The 22,566-nt window shown below is 37.9% G+C and overlaps 1 protein-coding gene across 4 annotated transcripts in view; it reads left to right on the top strand.

Moving 5' to 3' along the window:
• The window catches only part of NDC1 (NDC1 transmembrane nucleoporin), a 57,700-nt gene that overhangs the window by 31,759 nt on the left and 3,375 nt on the right, over positions 1-22,566 (top strand). For 2 of the 4 annotated variants that reach the window (XM_036911160.2, XM_057500219.1), the window contains 6 exons: positions 258-503; positions 595-710; positions 3,031-3,081; positions 5,264-5,327; positions 9,116-9,216; positions 21,226-21,386. In XM_036911160.2, the coding sequence (XP_036767055.1) occupies positions 258-503; positions 595-710; positions 3,031-3,081; positions 5,264-5,327; positions 9,116-9,216; positions 21,226-21,386 (739 nt within the window). Of the gene's footprint in view, positions 1-257; positions 504-594; positions 711-3,030; positions 3,082-3,829; positions 3,978-5,263; positions 5,328-9,115; positions 9,228-21,225; positions 21,387-22,566 lie in introns of those variants that run through there. The other 2 variants (XR_008997012.1, XR_005030023.2) reach the window with 2 other exon arrangements.

Here is a 22,566-nt window from a genome sequence, read left to right as displayed (position 1 = left end):
TCATTCTAAACAGTTTAGAGTTAGAGAAGCTGACCTTAAAGATGAAGAGAAACGAGAGGCTGCCCCAGTGTGGCAGAAAGAGATGTGTGTAAAGCTCCTTGAGTCGTTCAGTTGCAGTAGTAAAATCTGGATCTTGAGACTGTAAACCTTGGGTAAATGTGTTAAATAAAAAATTGAATTGTATAAAATTTGAGAAACCCCGTGCTGGCCTGCTTGGATCAGGTTGCCTCTTCAACATTGCATCTGTTCTTTTACAGAAGAAACTACTTTTCAGACCCCCATATCTAGCCAGATGCCTCACCCATCAATGCCACCATTAGTTAAGACATCACTGTTTTCCTCAAAATTATCTACACCTGATGTTGCAAGTCCTCTTGGAACCCCATTTGGCTCTAGTGCAGTAAATCGGATGGCTGGAATTTTTGATGTAAACACTTGTTATGGGTCACCCCAAAGTCCTCAGCTAATAAGAAGAGGACCAAGATTATGGACTTCTGCTTCTGGTGAGGACTATTTAGTTTCTAAAATTTGAAGTGTCACAGTTGCAGAGAATTAACCTGTATTTTCACCTTCTTTGATTTTTTTTTTTTGTAGATCAGCAAATGACTGAATTTTCTAATCCTTCTCCATCTACCTCTGTTAACGCTAAGGGTAAGACAGTGAGACAGCCCAGTGTGATTTATTCATGGATTGAGAATAAACGTGACCAGGTAGGATGATATGGTTATAGGATTTATATTTACATGTAACATTGAGGGCATCAAGGATCTCACATGAGTAAGCCATCAGGAATAAAAAAGACTTTTTTATGCTTCATATATTAAGTTGACCCATGTGAAATTGCCAGTATTTGATTGATTTTGAGCTGTACAAATTGTAATTTCATATGGTTTAACCTAATACAATATCTCTGATCTATGAATTCTTTGATATAAGATAATATATATTAAGTTTTTTTGTATATTCAGGGTATGGTTTTAGGCACTAGAAAAACAGCAAACAAAAGTCCCTGAACATGTTTACATTCTAGTAATGGGAAATAGATGAGCAAGCAAATGTATTATATTTTTTGAATATAAAAAAAATGCTATTAATTATAAGACTTATTTTATGTATTATTAAGAAAAAAAGTTGCCCATTAAACCATGACATGCTGTTGACTACAGGATGCCTCCTGATATGTCATGTTCAAAATATAAAAAATATATGTCTTAAAAGGGAAGAACATTGATGTCTTAAGTGCTATACAGAAAAACAGAGCAGGTAAGGGAGATGAAGACTAGGGGAGGGAGGACCATTTTATGTGGGATGATCAGGGGAAATCTCACTGATAAGGTGACACTTGATCAGAGACCTGAAGGGAGGGCAGGGAACAGCAAAATGCAGAGGACTTCAGGTGGGAGTGTATTAGCTTGTGTGGGGAACAGCCTGGACCCTAGTGTGACTGGAGCAATATGAGTGCAGAGAGAGTGGTAGGTGGTGATGAGGTCAGAGAAGTAGCAGGACCCAGAGCTTACTGGTCCCATCAGCTCTTGTAAAGACTGACATTTTCTCTGAGTGAAGTGGAAAGCCACTCTGTGGTTTTGCCCACAAGAATTACATGATGTAACCTTAGATTTGAAAGTGTTGCTCTAGCTGCTGTGTTGAGACTAGATTCTCAGATTCCATTAGCAGGAATGGCTGTAGAGGGACAGTAGAAAGCGGTTAAAGTAATGTAGTAGGAGGTGATGGGTGATAGTATCTGTGATCAGAGTGGCTGTGGTAGAAACTGTAAGATGTGATCAAGGTCTGTGTATATTTTGGAGGTAGATGTAATAGGATTAGCTTGGGTTGTGGTGTGGGAGAGTCAATATTGACTCTTAAAGTTCTTGGCCTGAGGATCTGAAATAATAGAGTTGCAATTTGATGAATTGAAATTTACTGAGTTGCAATTTACTGATAATTCTGGAAGAGGAGATTTGATATAGGTAAGGTGGGGAGATCAAAAATTTGATTTTAGACATGTCAATTTTAAGATTCTTACTAGACAACCAAGTAGAAACACCAAGTAAGAAATTAGACATATATGTGGAGTATAAGGGAAAGTTCTGGGCTAGAAATGTAAATTTGGAAGTTGACACGGTATAGATAGTGTTTAAAGCCATGAGACTCCGTGAAAACTCTTGGGGAGTATAGATATCAGAAGAAAAGAGTTCCAAGAACTGAGACTTTGCCATGACTAAAGGTCTGGCAGGTGAAGAGGAATAGCAAAGGAGACCAAATGACCATTGAGATAACCAAGAAAAGGAAGTGTTTCAAGGCCGCAGGAAAGGCTGGATCTTTCGAGGAGTTTTGCTTTGCTGTAAGGGGAGCAGAGAAATGGGGTAATAGCTGGGGATGTTGAGGGTCAATGAGTGGTTTCATTTTTTAAGATGGGAGATATAATGTTTGTTAACATATTTGTTGATGAAATGATCAGTTAATAGAGAGAGAAGAACTGAAGGCATTTTATGGACCTCATATGGCTCTGAATGCCATAAATACTGCTATGTCATGAGTTCACTTTCCAATCAAGTGGAGTATGTAGCTTTCAGCTTAATACTAAGAAAATTGTTTTCCCTGTAAATGTCAACTGGTAGGAAACCACTTCATGTCTTAGGATTTTTATTGTTGTTGTTAGGAGAAACATGCTCTTTTTTGGTATTAAGTTTAAAGGGCAAGACAGGTAAAGAGAATTGAGAAAGAATATGGCCTTAGTAAATACTACCAGAGCCACTTTGAATTCCTTTTATTGTTTACAAGACTCATATGGGGGTCATGTTTAGATGTGTACACGGGGATGCAGTTTAGGTTAGGTGGCCCATCTTGGTTATCCAGTTTATAGTTCAAAGGTATTTACTTACGTGATCTACTGTAAGTGTTGCTCTTTCTCTATAAGATGTGAAATGTTTCATTTAAGTTAGTGTCAGGAAGAACCTGGAAATATGTAATACTATATTTGACTAGAATTGAAAACTGTAAATATGTTAATTCTTCCTTTTTTCAACTCAGATAAAGAATTTTTTATCAAAACGGGTGCTGATAATGTATTTTTTCAGTAAGGTAAGAATATGAGTTATAGCATTGGGAATGGGGGAGAGGAAATGAAGTAGCAGATAGGATTTGCTTTCTAAATATTTAGCTGGATCCTAGCAAGCCTAAAAGCTCTGCATGGTGCTTCACTACACCTCCATTTTAATAGTAGCTGCCTGTCTTGCCATTGGGTTTTAGCCCCGATCGAATTCGCTAGAGATTCAATGAGACCATAAAAATGACAGTGGAACGTTCTTGGGGTGAAAGGGTTTATACCCAACTTTATTCCAGTGGCAGGTCAGTCACTAGAATCCGGTCCGCTCAGAGCATGGCTGCATGCAGCAAGCCAGTCTCTGCCTCTGGACCTCTCTGCCCCTGCAGCCGTCCCAGTCCCTGTCCTCAGTGCTGCCACCACTCCAGTCTCTGCTCTCCTGCAGCCCTGCAGACGTGCAGCAGCCACAGTGTTGTGCAGAGCAGTTGGTGGAGCTCCTTATATAGTGTCAGTGACAGTGTATTTCCCACGCATGTGTGGTGAGCAAGCCGACCAAGGCCAGGTGAGAATCCTGGCCATAGGAACCTTCACTTTCTCCACACTGCCCTAGCACACACCTTACTTCATTGGCTTCTTGAGGCTTGCCTCTGGTTAGCCTCCTGAGTCTCTTTGCTGCAGGCAGCTTTGTGCTGATACGCAACCCCTTCCTGCAGAATGAGCAAATTCGTGGTGACCCTTTGTGGCTCATAGTCCTACTAACATCTTTGTGGCCAATTTGCTGTCCAGAGGAAAGGTGACTGGATTGAATTGCAGATGTGAAACTTGCATTGGATGAAAAGCTGTAATTCGGACCACAAAACTCAGTGACTTTTCAACTTGTCTGTCATCTGCTCTGGCTGCACAGGAGAGTAAATCACAATTAAAGAACCAAAAGGTTCATTCCTTTTTTGACTGACTACAGCTGTTCTGTTGTGTGTTAGTTCAGCTTTTGATGAACAAAACCTTTGGAATGAATTTTTGTTTTATTATTTTTTTAATATAGCTTCTCTCATTTTGCAGGTATTGCAGTAGTAGCTAATACTGCACACACTTTCAAGTCAAAGTATGCATTGGCATACATTATTCCTTTTTATTCTTTGGGAGTCATACTCTGGTGGGGAGACAGACTGAGTGACTCTGATGGAATATAGATACACATAAAGAATCATTTCAACTTCTTAAAGCTTTTTTTTTTTACTGGTGACAGGGAAGAGCCACCCAACTAGCAATTACCTTTACCAAAAATAATCTGCCTTAAACTATCCAGTAGCCTTTGGGAAAACATATTAAGACTTCTGAAGAGGGTATCTTCTCTTCCACCAAAAGGAAGAGCTGTCTGAAGTTTTACTTCAGTGCTTTGCTTTGGAAGGATGGGAACAGAACTTAACACTGTGTCTTATGTATGACATGCTCTTTTCACTTAAGTTCCCTCATCTAATTCTAACAGCAGTCCTGTGAGAAGCTTTCTTGTCCTCATTGTACAGATGAGGAAACCTGAGGCTCAGAGGGGTCAAGTAGCTAACCTAAGGGCACATAGCCAGTAAGTGGCAGAGCAAGCGCTGAATAAGATCTTCTTTTTCCTTGGAAATAAAGGGCTACTTTTTGTTCTAATTTGCAGGGTGATCTGTTGTCTGATAAGGAGTTGTAGACCCTGCTGCTTGATGTTAAGAAATGTAACAAGCCATTGTGCTTAATGGGCTTTATCGGTGCATTACCAGAGCCAGCACTGGTTTAAATGGGCCAAATGTTGCTCCATACTGTTGCACCTTGCTATATTAAAGAAGCTTGGGTGGTTTTTTCTTTGGAGTGGGGTTGAGGATGGACAATTTGAGGTATTATGTATTTATTTAGGCAGATCATTTGTTAAAAAAAACATTTATAACCATTCTCTTAAGTGACCTCTGTACCAATCCTCTGAAGTGGGTTGAGCATATGTAACTCTTATTTTAAATGAGAAACTGAGCCATATGGAGGTTGTAGAGACTGAGCAAGCGTCACACAATAAGTTGGTGACAGAATGCTTTATATTGCAGTTAAATTATATTGTGAAAGAATTTCAGATTTTAACTCTGGAGAGGCAGCTATGAATTTTTTATTATGATAGTCTATATAGTTGATTAGATGAACTAATAAGAGTTTTTGCCCAGGAGAACTTACTTAAATGTTTTTGCTGTATTGTAGCACCCAGAGACCTCCATTCAGGCTGTCTTTTCAGATGCTCAAATGCATATTTGGGCATTAGAAGGTAAGCAATCTCAGTGGACTACAACTGTAATTTTAACTTTACTTCATAAGAGTATAATCCATAAAAGGTCATTTCTGGATTTTGACTTCCAACTTTGAATTTTCAGATACATTTTTTAATATCTTTTATGGACATCATTTTTCTTAGATATTTAGGTGTGCAGTTAACCCTTGAGCCACACAGAGGTCAGGAGTGCTGACTCCCTGTGCAGTTGAAAATCTGCATATAACTCTTGACACACCAAACATTTAACTACTGGTAGTTTACTGCTGACCAGAAACCTTACCAATAACAGTCAGTTAATGCACATTTTATATGTAATATGTATTGTTACAGGAAATTACTCTTACAGTATATTATGATACATCCTTTCAATATATTTATTTTAAAAATCTGCATATATGTGAACCCATGCAGTTCAAACCCATGTTGTTGAAGGTCAACTGTACTTTAATTTGGGCTGAAATTTTCCTTGTATATAAGTGGAGAAACTGAGCCTGGGATTCTGGCATCTCTTTCTCTACTTCAAAGAAATTGCAATGAATAGATTGTTTAACTATCAACTTACATTAATATAACTTACTTAACATATTTAACATTCTAACATATTTAACCTAGCCTAGATTTGAAGACTTAGTTGTTAGAGAACTGTTTTCTTTTCATCTTTTTTTTTATTTTGGTATGATTAATATAAAATCACCTGGGCAACATTGTAGTTACTAGATTCCCCCGATTATCAAGTCCCCACCACATACCCCATTACAGTCACTGTCCATCAGCATAGTAAGATGCTACAGAGTCACTACTTGTCTCCTCTGTGCTATACTGCCTTCCCCATGCCGCCCCCACCCCCCTGCGTTATGTGTGCTTATCATAATGCCCCTTATTCCCCTTCTCCCTCCCTACCCACCCACCCTCCCAAGTTACTTTCCCTTTGGTAACTGCTAGTCCATTCTTGGGTTCTGTGAGTCTGCTGCTGTTTTATTCCTTCAGTTTTTGCTTTGTTTTTATGCTTCACAGATGAGTGAAATCATTTGGTACTTGTCTTTCTCCGCCTGGCTTATTTCACTGATCATTTTACCCTCTAACTCCATCCATGTTGTTGCAAATGGTAGGATTTGTTTTCTTATGGCTGAGTAATATTCCATTGTGTGTATGTACCACATCTTTTTTATCCATTCATCTACTGATGGACACTTAGGTTGCTTACTTATCTTGGCTATTGTAAATAGTGCTGTGATAAACATAGGGGTACATATGTCTTTTTGAAACTGGGATCTTACATTCTTAGGGTAAATTCCTAGGAGTGGAGTTCCTGGGTCAAATGGTATTTCTATTTTTAGTTTTTTGAGGAACCTCCTTACTGCTCTCCATAATAGTTGAACTAGTTTACATTCTCACCAGCAGTGTAGGAGGGTTCCCTTTTCTCCGCATCCTCGCCAGCATTTGTTGTTCCTAGTCTTTTCTATGTTGGCCATCCTAACTGGTGTGAGGTGATATCTCATTGTTTTTTTAATTTGCATTTCCTTGATAATTAGCGATGTGAAGCATCTTCTTATGTGCCTGTTAGCCATCTGAATTTCTTCTTTGGAGAAGTGTCTGTTCATATCCTCCGCCCATTTTTTAATAGGGTTATTTGCTTTTTGGGTGTTGAGGTGTGTGAGTTCTTTATGTATTTTGGATGTTAATCCCTTGTCGGATATGTCATTTACAAGTGTATTCTCCCATACTGTAGGATGCTTTTTTTGTTCTGCTGATGGTGTCCTTTGCTGTACAGAAGCTCTTCAGCATGATGTAGTCCAATTTGTTCATTTTGATTTTGTTTCCCTTGCCCGAGAGGATGTGTTCAGGAAAAAGTTGTTCATGTTTATATTCAAGAGATTTTTGCCTATGTTTTCTTCTAAGAGTTTTATAGTTTCATGACTTACATTCAGGTCTTTGATCCACTTTGAGCTTTTGTGTATGGGGTTAGACAATAATCCAGTTTCATACTCTTGCATGTAGCTGTCCAGTTTTGCCAACACCAGGTGTTGAAGAGACTGTCATTTTTCCGTTGTATATCCATGGCTCCGTTGTCATATATTAATTGACCATATATGCTTGGGTTTATATCTGGGCTCTCTAGTCTGTTCCATTGGTCTATGGGTTTGTTCTTGTACCAGTACCAAATTGTCTTGATTACTGTGGCTTTGTAGTAGAGCTTGAAGTCGGGGAGCATAATCCCCCCTGCTTTATTCTTCCTTCTCAGGATTGCTTTGGCTATTCAGGATCTTTTGTGGTTCCATATGAATTTTAGAATGATTTTCTCTAGTTTGTTGAAGAATGCTGTTGGTATTTTGATAGGGATTGCATTGAATCTGTAGATTGCTTTAGGCAGGATGGCCGTTTTGACAATATTAATTCTTCCTATCCATGGACACGGGATCTGTTTCCATTTATTGGTATCTTCTTTAATTTTTCTCATGAGTATCTTGTAGTTTTCAGGGTATAGGTCTTTCACTTCCTTGGTTAGGTTTGTTCCTAGATATTTTATTCTATTTGATGCAGTTATAAATGGAGTTGTTTTCTTGATTTCTCTTTCTGCTAGTTCATTATTAATCTTTAGGAATGTGACAGATTTCTGTGTATTAATATTGTATCCTGCAACTTTGCTGAATTCAAATATTAGATCTAGTAGTTTTGGAGTGGAGTCTTTAGGGTTTTTTATGTACAATATCATGTCATTTGCAAACAGGGACAGTCTGACTGCTTCCTTACAAATCTGGATGCCTTTTATTTCTTTGTGTTGTCTGATTGCTGTGGCTAGAACCTCCAGAACTATGTTGAATAACAGTGGAGAGAGTGGGCATCCCTGTCTTAAAGGAAAAGCTTTCAACTTCTCGCTGTTAAGTATAATGTTGGCTGTGGGTTTGTCATATATGGCCTTTATTATGTTGAGGTACTTTCTTCTATACCCATTTTGTTGAGAGTTTTTATCATGAATGGATGTTGAATGTTGTCGAATGCTTTTTCAGCATCTATGGAGATGATCATGTGGTTTTTGTCCTTTTTGTTGATGTGGTGGATGATGTTGATAGAATTTCGAATGTTGTACCATCCTTGCATCCCTGGAGTAAATCCTACTTGATCATGATGGATGATCTTTTTGATGTATTTTTGAATTTGGTTTGCTAATATTTTGTTGAGTATTTTTGCATCTGTGTTCATCAGGGATATTGGTCTGTAATTTTTCTTTTTTATGGTGTCTTTGCCCAGTTTTGGTATTAGGGTGATGCTGGCCTCATAGAATGAGTTTGGGAGTATTCCCTCCTCTTCTACTTTTTGGAAAACTTGAAGGAGGATGGGTATTAGGGCTTCACTAAATGTTTGATTGTTTTCTTTTCATCTTATAGAGGTGCTGCCTTCTTGAATGCTTAAATGATACTTCCCCAGGGATTCCCTTCCTGACCACCATGAAATGTGTCACCAGCTGTTACTCTTCTCCTGTCATGCTTTTTCTTCCTAGCCCTTATCACTACCAAATGGAGTATTAGTTTTAAAGTCTTTTTTCCCCACTGGAACATAAAGCAGAGACTGTCTTCTAATTTGTGACTTCTGCAGCTGAACATCTTTTCAGTGCCTGTTCCAATCTTTTGCCCAGTTTTCTACTATGTATTACCCCATCTCTTTTATTTAGAAGTTTTTATGTATTCAGACTATTAATCTTTCTTTCTCAAATAGATGTATTGCAAATAAATTTGCCTAACTTTGATTAACTGTTAATTTTTTTTCTTCTTTTTCCCTTTGAGGTCTGTCTCACTTAGTAGCAGCTTCATTTACAGAAGATAGATTTGGAGTTGTCCAGACTACACTACCAGCTATTCTTGATACTTTGTTGACACTGCAAGAGGTAGGCAGTAGGTGGGTTAAGTAGAGGTAGAGCTAGTGTGCTCTGCCCCCCTGTGTTTTTCTTTGTTTCTTATATATCATATTTATGAAATAACAAAACATATGTTGGAAGTTAAAATAATAACACTATTCTTATTTTAGGAAAATTACAATCTAAGGAGGAGAAACTTTTAATTTGTAGCAACAGAAAAAAAAATTTTTTTATAGCATCAGAAAAAGAAAGTATACTAAATCTATAGGATATCCCCCTGGTATTAATCCGATTATCTAAGACACTGGAATTCTGTTCAGTGATATAAGATTGGGTCCTCAGACAGTTTTTAGCTACTCAAAATGAGCTGTAATTAAATTTCACATGCAGATAGTAAGTTACCTATTGGCCAGAGGCTCAAGAAGATAGAGCTGAGGCCATAGTTTTGAACTAACAAGTCTTTTTAGTACTAGACTTAAAGGCAAAAAATTAAATTTACACTTCTTGCTTTCCAATAGGCTACCATTCCTGACTTCACATTGGGTGATATGTTTTATACCACCTTGTGATCTTGGTTGTATATCAGATGAGAGACAAACACTGAGTGTTAGAGGCATTTAGAGATGGGGTGGGGGTGTGCAGTAGGTTTTCTGGAAGAGGTGGTATTAAACTAGGCTTTAAGGATACAATTGATGCATCTTTTGGTCTTGGGAAGCAGTTTAAGCTATGAGGAGAAAATATGCTTCACTATACCTTTTTTCAAATCTCAGTATATTTTACCTCTTAGACAGTCTTGTCCATCAAAATCAATGATTTTTTTTTGTTTTGTGCTCACTTTCTCATGTATGTTATTTGAGACACATGTATACACATGGATAGTTTTATTATTTGTGCTCTTTCCCCAGCTATCTTTCTCTGAAGAAATAATTTCCTAGTATTTCCCCACAACTTCTAATATTTGGCTTGTCTTACCACACAATAGGGTAACCATGATTTGAGCATATCTTGGTACTTACAACATAGTTTGCTTTTTATTACTCTGGCTATGTAGTTTAAAATGAAATAATAGTACGATGCTTTATAGTCTACAGAGAAATTTCATATCATTTTTTTTGATTCTCTTAACTATTTTGGAAAGTAAGCAAGGAGGTATGTTAAAGCCTATTTTACAGATGGAAGAGGCTCAGTAGTGTTGTGACATCATGAGGTCTCACACTCAGTTCTTGTAAGTAGCAGAGCTGGAACTTGACCCTGAGCTACTTGCAGGGCATTAGCAGTATAGTGGACCCCAGGGAACACTGCAGATCCATGTCCCTTATTCTTTTTGAACTTGTCTACTATCTTGTCCCGGGCTTTTAATTTTCACATAGGGTTCTCTTCAGAGAGAAAGGTTCTATCCGTAGAACTGTGACTTTTAAACTTTTTGGATCATGACCTGCAGTAACTTTGTATTAGAATCTACGTGTGTGTGTAAAAGAAACAGAAGAGTCTTAGAACAGTACTTAATCTTTTACTATGTGCAGTCCATTCTGTTTTAAGAAAAGTGGTTGAAACTGAATTGGTTTCACAAAGATCACAGTGCTCTAGAGGCATTTTGCACTCAAGTAATTTTCTTTTTACCTCCCCACCATCAGAATTCATAATGCTTCTTCATAGTTGTGGTTAGGTGTGAGAAGGAAAACAATATGTCTATTTGATTATAGGCATGTATGTCTTTGGTTAGGAAGGTAAGAACTACAGATTTGTTGAAAATTCAGGCCTTATTTGAAACAGAGGTATTGGAATGGAGAGTAGTTTTGAGGGGCAGAGTTGAAAGAGGCAGAGGCATATTTTTGAGAGGTAGGAAGAGGAAAAAGGACCACAGAACAGCACCATTGATTTGATGCTTAACTTCTGAGGGTAGAAACCCCTCCTTGTGTGAGGTTTGTGGCATGTGGTCTCTCCTTGGCCAGCTCACAGTCTGCCTTTTGGTCATACTCTGCTGATCAGATTTTACAGACTTACCTTACAGTCTTTCCTTTTCCACCACATATTCTGAGATTGATTGTATGAGTGATTCAGTGTGCACGTGGGTATTTGTACCCCACCTTGGAGGCATAATCCTTTGACTTCCTCCTCTTTGGTGAACCCTCGTCTCAACCCAGGACTGTCTCCCAGCCTCATTATCTCCTGAATTCTCCACCTCCGAAGCTGAAAACTATAGAATTCTACCCTTTAAGCCAGAGTCCTTCAGCGGTTTTGTGCCATAGATCCCTTTGGCAGTCTAATGAAGCCCATGGACTTTTTCTCAAAAAAATGTTCTTAAATGTGTAAAATAAAGTACTTAGGGTTAGAAAGGAGTCAATTATATTAGAATATAATTATTATGAAAGTATTAAATTTGTGTTAGAGGAATGTGTGTTTTTTAATTAATACATTAAATAAGGTCTATCAGTGAGTCTAATAGCTGTCATCATTTTGAAGTGGTGATAAGATGAATGGTATTTCACGATACCTGTAATAGTAATGTGATAGGAAGGTAGTGGTGATCTCTGTTGGTGACAGTGTCATAGAAACTGCTAATGCTCTTGTGGTTTGTTGTTTACATTTACAATTTAAAAAAATGGTAAATTTTAATTAGAGCTTAGTTAAGATAAATGTAATTTTTATCCCATAGTTCATGCCTCCTGAATTTTACCCATAAATCCATGGGTCCTCTTTAGAAGCCTTGGCCCAGCACAACCCTCTCATGCCCTTTCTTCTTCTGCACACTTTCTTTGTCTTTCAGCTCCCTTCTTGTTGCACATACATCTTTCCCTACAAGCTTAGACTCTGTAGTCTGTCACTTTAACCATTGTATCACTAATTCCTTCAATTCCTTGTTCCTCTGTTCTCCAGTTTGCACCCCATATGACAACCCTATCTCTACCACTCATCCATTCTCTTTTGCCCACCCTTCCTGCTTACCCTTGGACCTTTGCATTCCTAACCTGAGTTCTTACTGTGGCCTCTTGCCCGAACTAACTCCTAACAGGTCCTTCATTCTGACTCCAGCCATTCTCCTGTTCTTCCCATGAGCCCTCTGCTCTGATAACCACCATGGACTTTTCAGTTTTTCCCCCAAATATATTTTATTTTCTTAACCTAACTCTAATTCTGTAGATGATTGATACCTTTTCTTTCTTTCTTTGCCTAGAACACATTTATCTCCTGATGTCTGGCTCTGCCTGATAACCTCTGTCTCAATACTTTATTAAGCTGCATTTTAACTGTCCATTTACTTTTTTTTTTTTTTTGTGAGGGCATCTCTCATATTTATTGATCAAATGGTTGTTAACAACAATAAAATTCTGTATAGGGGGGTCAATACTCAATGCACAATCATTAATCCACCCCAAGCCTAATTTTCGTCAGTCTCCAATCTTCTGATGCATAACGAACAAGTTCTTACATGTCCGTTTACTTTTATTGTCTCTATCAGTTGGAGTAGAGGCAGGGACCTTGTCTGAACTCTGTATTCCTAGCATCTGACATGGTTCCTGGCAAATGGCAGGCACTTGTTAAAGGCTTGCTGGGAGGTTGCTGGTTGCTTCATAGTTGTTTCAGTAAGCATAGGCTTCTGTTTTGGCGCCTGGATTGAGGGACCATTCTGATGTAATGGCTTAATTATAATGGTTCCAAACCCTTTCATTTTGAGAGGCATGGATGTTATGTGACTCATGAGCCCTGTTCTATGTTTTCAGTTTTATGTTCTTTGATCTAGAAAGAATACTTGCTCTTAGTAAAGAGAGTAAGTTCTAAGTATCTCTGTAATTCAAGGCAAGTTGTACAATAAGGAACAGTTGTTTGTTCCCCACTACTTTTCGGTTCCCAGACCCAATTCCAATGCATGTGTGTGTGTGTGTTGGGGTGTCTTCCCACCCACCACACCAAGCAATTCTCGAACACCAACAGGGTATCCAAGAACTCAATTCTGACGCCACCTGCCTGGAGACAGCATAAGATTCCCCAGGCTAAAGGCTCCATCCTACAAGACTGCCCCCCACCCCACAACTAGCCAGTTGCAAGCCCCAGGTAGTTCCCTGTGCTCTGACCAACCCACCGTAGATTGGGCGTTCCAATGACCTCCCTCTTAGGTTTGATTAATTTGCTAGAGCAGCTCACAGAACTCAGGAAAACACTTAACATTTACCAGTTTAATAAAGGGTACCATAAAGGGTAAAGGATACAAGTTAACAGCCAGATGAAGAAATATATAGGGCAAGGTCCCAAGTAAAGGAGCTTGTACTCTCGTGGAGCTTGGAGCCTGGTTGGGTGACACATGGAAGTGTTCTGCTTCCCCAAGTGTAGAAGGTCTCTCCAGCAGAGAAGCAGGATGCAAAAGGAAGATAAGCTTTTCCCCGGGGTTTTTGTGAGGGCTTCATTGCATAGTCATGATTGACTAAATCATTGGCGATTGGCTGATTCAACCTTCAACCTCCTCCCGTGGGTGGGGTCCAAAAGTCTCATTAAATGACAAGACATCCATTTCACCTTTAAGGCCCTGAAGTGTCTCAGGAACTGTGGATGAAGACCAAATATCCCTGGGAAATACATACTTGGTCATCTGAATGACCAGATATGTATATTATAACTCATTATATTGCAGTTATATGAACTGCTCTGTTCTTATTTACTTTTTGCTATCAATAACATCAGCCATTTCACTGTGAATCATTAAAGGCAAAATATGAAAGGGAAAGGGAGCCTTTCACTCTTCAGACCATTCAGAGGGCAAGGAGTGGAGGGATAGATATATTAGAGCAGTTGTTCCTACCAGTGGGCCTGGCCGTCCTGGGAGATCACAAGTATTGTAAGGGGTTTATGAATCCACACATACTTTGCTGTTATCTGAATAATTAGCATATCGATAGTGACAAGTTATTCTGCAGAAGTTTCTATATGCCATTTTGGTTAATTAAAATACGAATTTATTTGAAAGCATTACTGTGTTATTCGTGGTGGTTACTTATTGCTTACATCAATGGGTGGAGAACAACTACTATCTTACTATTCCACATTTTTTTTTTTTTTTGGTCCTTGGAAAGGGTCCTTATATGCAAAAGGCTGGGGATCAAAAGGGTAGAGTATTTTTTTAAAATTAAAATTGTGGTAAAATATACATGACATAAAATTACCATTTTAACTTATTTTTTTAGGGTACAATTCTGTGTCTTTAAGTACATTCACATTGTTGTACATCCATCACCACCATCCAGCTCCAGAACTTTTTCATTTTTAAGAGTACGTTTTAAATTTTTTCAGAAAGCCTTTTTCTTTGAAAGGACAATGTCACCTTAATGTAGGAAATCACCTCTATTATATTTTTTGTCTCATATTTGAAGGTCAAATTTTGATATACTTGGACTACTGAAGTTGCCTTTTATACCATTCATAGTTCCATTCACCCAGTAAATATTTAAATACCAAATGGTTACCATGTGCTAAGATACAGAATGGAAAAAGACAGACATGGTTCCTCCCCTCCAGGAGCTTACAGACTCTAAGACAGGTAATCACACAAATAATTGTAATAAAATCCAGGGTGTACAGAGATGCAGGATGATCAGACAACATAACACAGGTAAATCTGAGCTAGCCTTGTGAAGGGGTGATGGTAAGGAGGGGTATGAATTCACTAAAGGCTTTCCTCAGGAAGAGATACAGAAATGAGGGGAGGAATGGGAGAAAGGGAAGGAGTGTCCTTGAGGGCCTGCATGGTGGGTCTGAAGGCATGTCTTACACAAGCCATAGTCTGCTCTGTCTCTAGAACCTTGTTATGCTTTATCTAACATTTTTGTAGTACTCCACAAGAAGGGCTATTTCTTAGTTTTTGTAACAATCCTGTAAGATTAGAATAAAGCTTATTTTGCATGACTGAGTCTCTCTGAGAAAGCCTGTATCTGTTGGCATGACTTACTCAAGATCATGCTCAGTAGATGATCAAGTCAGATTTGGAAGCCTGGCTTTTTCAAACCCCAGCTCCCTCTCTGCCCACCATATCAGATTCCCTCTGAAGGGTTGGCAGGGGTATGCATCCCTTAACCTCCTTTCCTAAGATAGAATGGCAGCATGTCAGAAGGACTAAAGTGTGACATCTAGAGTCAGATCTACCTGTGTTTAAGTCCCAGCTCCTACTGCTTCCTAGCATGTGACCTTGGAAAAAATATTTACCATATTTCATTGAATCCAAGATGACATTAATTAGAAGCTATATCTTCATTTCAGAAATTATGAAATATGGGGGGAAAAGTTCATTATATAACCAATAAGCATGGTAATCTCTAAACATCAGTTTCTGTATCCGGGAAATGGGGATGATGATAATAGTACTTAGTTTATAGGGTTGTGAAGAAAGAATAAGATCATCTTTGTAAAGTACTCAGGGTGTCTGACACATATTAAGTGCCCAGCAAATGTTAGCTCTTACTCCTTTGTTTGTATGACAGAATTCTTAAAATTGTACATGATAAAAGATGTTTTAAGATTTAAAAAAAGCATTGCTGTCTATACTGTAAGCAAGCAGTCTAGGAGATAGTTTTAAACAGATGCCAGTTCATACCCAGGCTCCACTGTATTATTCTGTAGTTCTCAACCAGGGGTGATTTTTTTTCCCCCAGGAGATGTGCAGCAACATCTGGAGACATTTTGATTGTCACAATTGGTAGGGAGTGCTACTGGCATCTGTTGTGTAGAGGCCAGAGATGCAGCTAAACTGCCTATAAAATAGGACAGTCCCCACAGTAAAGAATTATCCAGTCCAAAATGTCACTAGTACTGAGGTTAAGAAACTCTTCTCTGTAGTCATGATTTCCAATAACAAACTCTGCTTTTATCCTTAACATATGTTTGGGATTCTGACTTTAGTGGTATAATCCTTTGTTTTAACTAGGCTATAAGTAGGATCCTTGAGACCAGCATAGTGGACATTTGTTAATGACACTGATAAATGCTCTCAGGGGAGAGCAACTGGAGTGTTCTCTTTGTTTGGCGTTTGTGCATATACTACTACATGTAAATACAAATGGGTAAAAAGTGCCTGTTGTTACAGTACAGGCCCTCTTAAGGGTCTATAAAGCCAAAGTAAGACATACATAGAATTTTTAATTTTTCTTGAAGAGTGTATTGTTCAGTGGTGTATTGCATTCACCACTTACTCTTTTCATTGTGTGGGATAATTCTTAACTAGATGTTTGAGATCCCAGTTCAAGGCAGGAGCCACGTGTAGTACATAAAATGAATACTCAATAGTAGTTGTTTAATCTCATAGCTGATTAAGTACTTCAGGCATATCATTAAATATTATAAACTGGTTATTTCCTAGATTTAAGTTATTCATATACTACCTTCATAGTTTCTGCCATAATTATTTATTACCATATACTATTGTCATAATTTTAGTTATATCTGCATAACAGCTGAGCTGTTATTTAGTATTTTAAGTCATTAATTTTTAACTTAAATTTATTGAAAAGGAAATTCTACCACTGTTGTAAAAGGAAACCAGTTTGACTTGCTACAAATAGAGTACAAGTCTACAGTTCCTTTTCTCAAACCCTAGGATGTATTTCAAAATTCAGAATTTTTTTTTAAGTGTAACATACTTTATATAATCATACATTACATAACAGTCCTATGGTTTCTGAGGTAGAATCCCCTTCATCAGCTATATTAATTCTTTTCTCCAGGGAAATATCTGAATCTTCATATTAGGTGGAATAAAGACTATAAATAGCCTGTGTCAGCTCAGGTGAGGTCTCACTGCCAGATGAGGTCCAGTCAGGTCAGCTTTTGCCACCAACGAAGTTACAGAAGTTTTTGTTTTCAGGGCTTTTTGGGTTTCTGTATTGAGGATAAGACAATTAAGTTAGAAATACAGTTATTTTAAGCTTTACCTAGATCTGTTTGCCGAAGTCCCTGAACCTGAGGCCTGCTTATCCTTTGTTACAAAAGGGAAGTAGTGAGAATTAAGGATGTGTTAAAGACACATTGACTCCAAGCTGAGATTTTCCTCCCTGAGGAACCCTTACACGTTCAGAATCTGTTGTATATAATTATGTAGTAGTGCATCATCTTCCAAGAGAAGATATATAAACAGTCTGAACACACATCTTTATAGTCTTCTTTTCCTTTTTAAGTTTTCTCTGAATACAGTTGCTAATTTAGAATTTTAAAATTTTCTGTCCACAATGGTAAAGGGAAGAAAATTGTCAATATGTTAAATAATTTTTTAGATAAATGCAAAGACAACACTGTAGGCCAGCTTTGCCCAATAGAAATATGTTATCCTCATATATAAAATAACTTTACATTTCTAGCAATTACATTAAAAATATAGGCAAGGTTGGTTTTAATATACTTAGTATACTTAAAATCTTACCATTTTATCATGTAATCACTATAAAATTAATAGTGAGATATTTTATATTACTTTTATGCTAAGTCTTCAAACTCTGGTGTGTGTTTTTCATTTATAGTGTATCTCAATTCAGACCCACCACGTTTCAGATGCTCAACAGCTACATGTGTCTTAGTTGTTGCCATAGTGGGCAGGTACAGGTCTAGGCTTTAATGATGGTGATGAAATTCATCACATTAGAGGAGTTGTAGACTATAGATTTTCCAGTGATAAGTTCTAGATAATATTCTCTCAAACTCAAGAATTGATAACAGAACAATATATTTTTAAGAAGGAAAAGGAAATGTGGTATTTTCATCTAATGTCATTCAGCAGGATTTGTCCCACAATATTTTGTAATAAGAATCTGAGTCATCCCATTTTGGTAAAAGTACACATCACTGTATTCCTTTATCTTCTATGATACTTTACACCAAAATGTATACAGTTCATAAGTGGCTCAACGCTAAAGGTATACAAAGGTGTACATAAAGGTGATTGGAAGGAAATAGATGATGTTGAAATGAAAAAAGTCACTGGATTGCTCATTTGAATTTGTCCTTGTGAACCTTTGGATGGAAATGTTTTGTAATTATGGTACAAAGCAGATGGCTGAACTCTGTTGAACAAAATTACAAACTGCCAAAAGTTTAAAAAAATACTGCATCTTGATGATGCAAATGCAAGAAAAGGAACCAGAAGGAATGATAAGCTAAAACCTATTGGAGATGTATTTTCAATTCGAAATCAGTATTATAAGAGGCATATGCTCCAAATTAATGCATGATAGATAGGTGGAGAGCAGCTAGTTGCATTCAAAGGACATTGCCTATTTCAGGTGTATGTTTCTTCAAAACCTGGAAAATGTTTATATTCTTATTTAAATTTCTATGAAGTTACTTTACATTATCCTCTCACTCTTATTACTTCTGTAAATTTTTTGTGAAATGACTTTAAATTATAAAAATACTCCATTGGACCTACATGGTAAATGATGACTATTTTTCCTGGTATATTAAGGGTTAATCAAAAGGTTTGCAAGAAAATTGAAAAGGAAGTAGCTTTTCCATTCTGATTCAGTGTTATTTAATGTTGCTAAATTATTTCACTGAATACTGCCTCCTATACTGCCTAAAGTTATCTCAAGTATGTCTCAGTCTTGGGAAACACTTTTTTAAGTTACTGTTTATGATGATAATGAGTTGTAAGAAATACACATTTGGTCATTAATATGACCAAATATATATTTCCCAGGTATATTTGGTCTTCATCCAGAGTTCCTGAAAAGACTGCCGTCTTAATGGTGAAATGGGTGTCTTGTCATGTTAGAGACTTTTGGACCCCCCACCCCAGGGCGGGGGCTGGAGGTTGAATCAGCCAATGGCCAATAATTTAGTCAATCATGACTATGCAGTGAAGCCCTCACAAAAACCCCTGAAAAGAGCTTATCGCTCTCTGCTCAACTGTGGTCTTCTCTGCCCAATTCTGCTTCTCAATTACAGAGAGCTATGCTTGGGGAAGCAGAATACCTCCATGTACCACCGAGCCAGGCCCCAAACTCCATGAGGATAGAAGCTTCTTTATTTTGGACCTTGACCTATGTCTCTCTTCATCTGGCTGTTCACTTGTATCCTTTACCCTTTATGGTACAAGTGTTTTCCTGGTGTCTGTGTTTTCCTGGTAAATGTGTTTTCCTGGTACAAGTGTTTTCCTGGTAAATGTGTTTTCCTGAGTTCTGTGAGCTGCTCTAGCAAATTAATGGAACCCAAGTGGGAGGTTGTGGGAACTTCCAATCTGTAGCCAGTGGGTCAAAAGTGCAGACTAAGTGCCTGGGACTTGCAACCAGTGTCTGGAGTAGGGGGTGGAGGGCAGTCTTGTAGGACGGAGCCCTTAACCTGGGGAATCTGCTTTCTCCGGGCAGATAGCATCAGAATTGGAGTTGAGTTCTCCAGCACCTTTCTGGTGTTCGAGAATTGCTTGGTGTTAGTGTGTGTGGAAAGACCTCCTGCCACGTACTTACACATCGGAATCGGGTCCAGGAACCTGAATGGAGTTAAACTACTATTACTGCTGTGTATAATAATATTGTTACTGTTACAAATAAATGTAGAGAAAAAATACACCATCTTATTTGGTGTCAGAGGAGTGGGATTTATACTGTTGAAAGTCTTCAAAGCTGGAGAGCAGATGGTTGTGGTAACTAATTAAGCAAATCCCAGAGGCAAATCTGCAGATGGTAGGAGGACAAGCTCCAAGTACCTCTGGAGCCAAGGGTGAAGGGACAGATTCCAGAATAAGGTCTGAGTGAGAACTGTTTGACAACCAGTTAGATCCCTAGATTCTCTACGGCTGGTATTCCTCCCTCACTCTAGCAGAAGTTGAGGTTTATCTAGAAAGTGTAGAACCAGGTCTCTGGACGGAGAGTCAAGACAAAGTTGTGAGTCCTGAACTAAAAAGCATAGGGATGGGCTCAGTAGCTCTGGTCTCCACTTGGCTCCCCTGCGCACTGGGGACCAGGCCCTCCAGACATGGTGCTGGAAGACTCTTCTCTGGAAACTCTGACCAATCCAAGAAGAAAGACCTAAAAGTTACTGAGTTGGGCTCTCACCCCAAAAAGTCCACACAGGTCACCTGTTGTGAAGCCTGGTGTTAGTCACCTCCAAGTGTGTACTCAGCTCTTCGGGTGGTTGTGCTCTGTCGTAAGCCAAGGAACACTAGGTTTCTGAGCAAAGTCTCTAATGCAGAAATAGAGACCAAAAGACGCAGAGGGGGAATGTAACTTCAAAGAAACTAAAACAAACCAAAAACACAACAAAAATCATCAAAATCCTTGAAACAAAATAGGGTGCTAAAATTAAAAGGGTTACTCAGATGACATAAAAGAGCTCTTGAAATTAAAAACATGAGGGCAGAAGTCATTTGAACTGTTGTTTTTTAGTTCTTTTGGTGGTTACATCCCTAACTATAAATAGTAGCCTTTTACTGTTATTTGTCTCTTAAGACAGTATCATGCTGTAGGAGATTAACACACTTAGACTTCTCTGTCTTCGCTTGTCTCTTCTCTTAATGTACTAATATCATTAAAAAATTACATTATTTACTTTTGACTTTTAAAAGATATATTTAAATCTCTGTTTCTTATTCTGTCAACTGTAAATTAGTTTCCTTTGTGAATTCTCTCTCTCCCCACCTATTCTTGCTCATAAATGCTGCATCATTTGGAATTGAAAAGGAGATAAGCTAGTTTAGTAAATTATTGATGTAAAGTGTGAAGTTTTGGTCTTTCGTTGACTGAAATTTATAATACAAGTGTTACCTGTCACACCTTATAAGCAGAGTAGGGTATTTGTGTTTCGGTTCCCAGCTTTGCATGTTCAGGGCTGTTGAAGTGAGCACAGCTTCTTTTTAGAGGATGGGCCTGGACTTCCTGGTTAACGGCTGAAGTGGCTAAGCCTCTACTGCATTTTTGTTCAAACTGTTAACTGAAATCCAAAATAAATATTTTATAGTAGGTCTGTGTTTAAGTGTATCTGTCTTGTCTATCTGAATAAAATCTCCTTAATCCTTTGGACTACGTTGGCCTTTTTGATAGTCTGAACTATGTGCTTGCTTTCTTTATCTAGGCAGTTGACAAGTACTTCAAGCTTCCTCATGCTTCCAGTAAACCACCTCGGATTTCAGGAAGCCTTGTGGACACTTCTTATAAAACATTAAGATTTGCATTTAGAGCATCTCTAAAAACTGCCATCTATCGAATAACTACTACATTTGGTGAACATCTGAAGTAAGTTTACCTGTTTGATGCGTGATGATAATCCACGTTTAGGAATTCCCCTGAGAAATAAGTGTAAGAGTTATAAAGGCTTATATGTTGGAAGTATTCTTTTGGGACCTTCATGATTCCTACTGGAAATTAATAGCTTGGATTTAGACTTAATATTTTTATTTTAAAATTTGGCCTATCATAAAGGCTTTGGGGCCTTTTCTTTCAAATGGACAACAAAGAGGATAGGAAGTCATAGAAGCAGCAAATGTAAATTATATATTGTTGTCTGTTTTTTTAAATTACAAAAACATCCTTCAGGTAAAAGAAAAAAGCCAATTAGGTGCCTTTCCAGAAAAGCATATTAAAAATAACACTGTTGTTACATCTTGGTGAGCCAACTAAGACCTGGGGAGAAAGTAGTCCATAAGTAAGTCCTTGGCGCTTTGTGAGTCATGCTGGGAAAACAGTGACAGGTCACACCACCTTCACAGATGGGACCAGAAAGAAAACCACAAATGCCAAGCCTGTTTATATTTAGTTTCATTGATATTTACTCCTTTCTTCTCATGAACTAATCTAGCTAGGCAGGATAAGAGGTACTAGTTTATTAACCAAACTATGTTTATCATAATTATAAATAAACTTTAGAAGACAGGAGAGATTACTCTTTTTCTGTATGCAGTCAATAACTAGTTTAGAACTCATACCACCTACTTTTAGACACAGTAGGGTGTGTTTTTGTACTTCTTTATACTAGGCAGCAGTAGCAAGTTTTTATGGGACACTTTGGTTCTATGTGGGAATACAAAAGAGCTGTAGATAATCCACTATCCTTTTATTCACTTGTTCAAAAACAAACCAAAAAAATCTATTGAGTGCCTTCTAGATCTGCATTCTCCAGTATGCTAGCCATGTATGACTATTTAAATTTTAGTCAGTTAAACTTAAATACAATTTAAAATCTGGTTTGTCAGTCACACTGGCCACATGTCAAGTCCTCAGTAACTACATGTGGTTAGTGGCTAGCATATTGGACAGTTTAGGCATAAAACATTTCTATCTTGCAGGAAGTTCTATTGGACAGCACTGTTCTAGATAGTACACTTAGCATTTTATATATATATTTTTAATTTACTCTTCTCAAAGAGCCTATGAGGTATAGAAATTATAATGTACAAATAATGAAAACTGAGGCTCA

Source organism: Manis pentadactyla, chromosome 4 (assembly GCF_030020395.1).
Source record: "Manis pentadactyla isolate mManPen7 chromosome 4, mManPen7.hap1, whole genome shotgun sequence".
In the NCBI taxonomy this organism is placed as follows: Eukaryota; Metazoa; Chordata; class Mammalia; order Pholidota; family Manidae; genus Manis; species Manis pentadactyla.
This window is presented reverse-complemented; position numbering and strand designations above follow the sequence as displayed.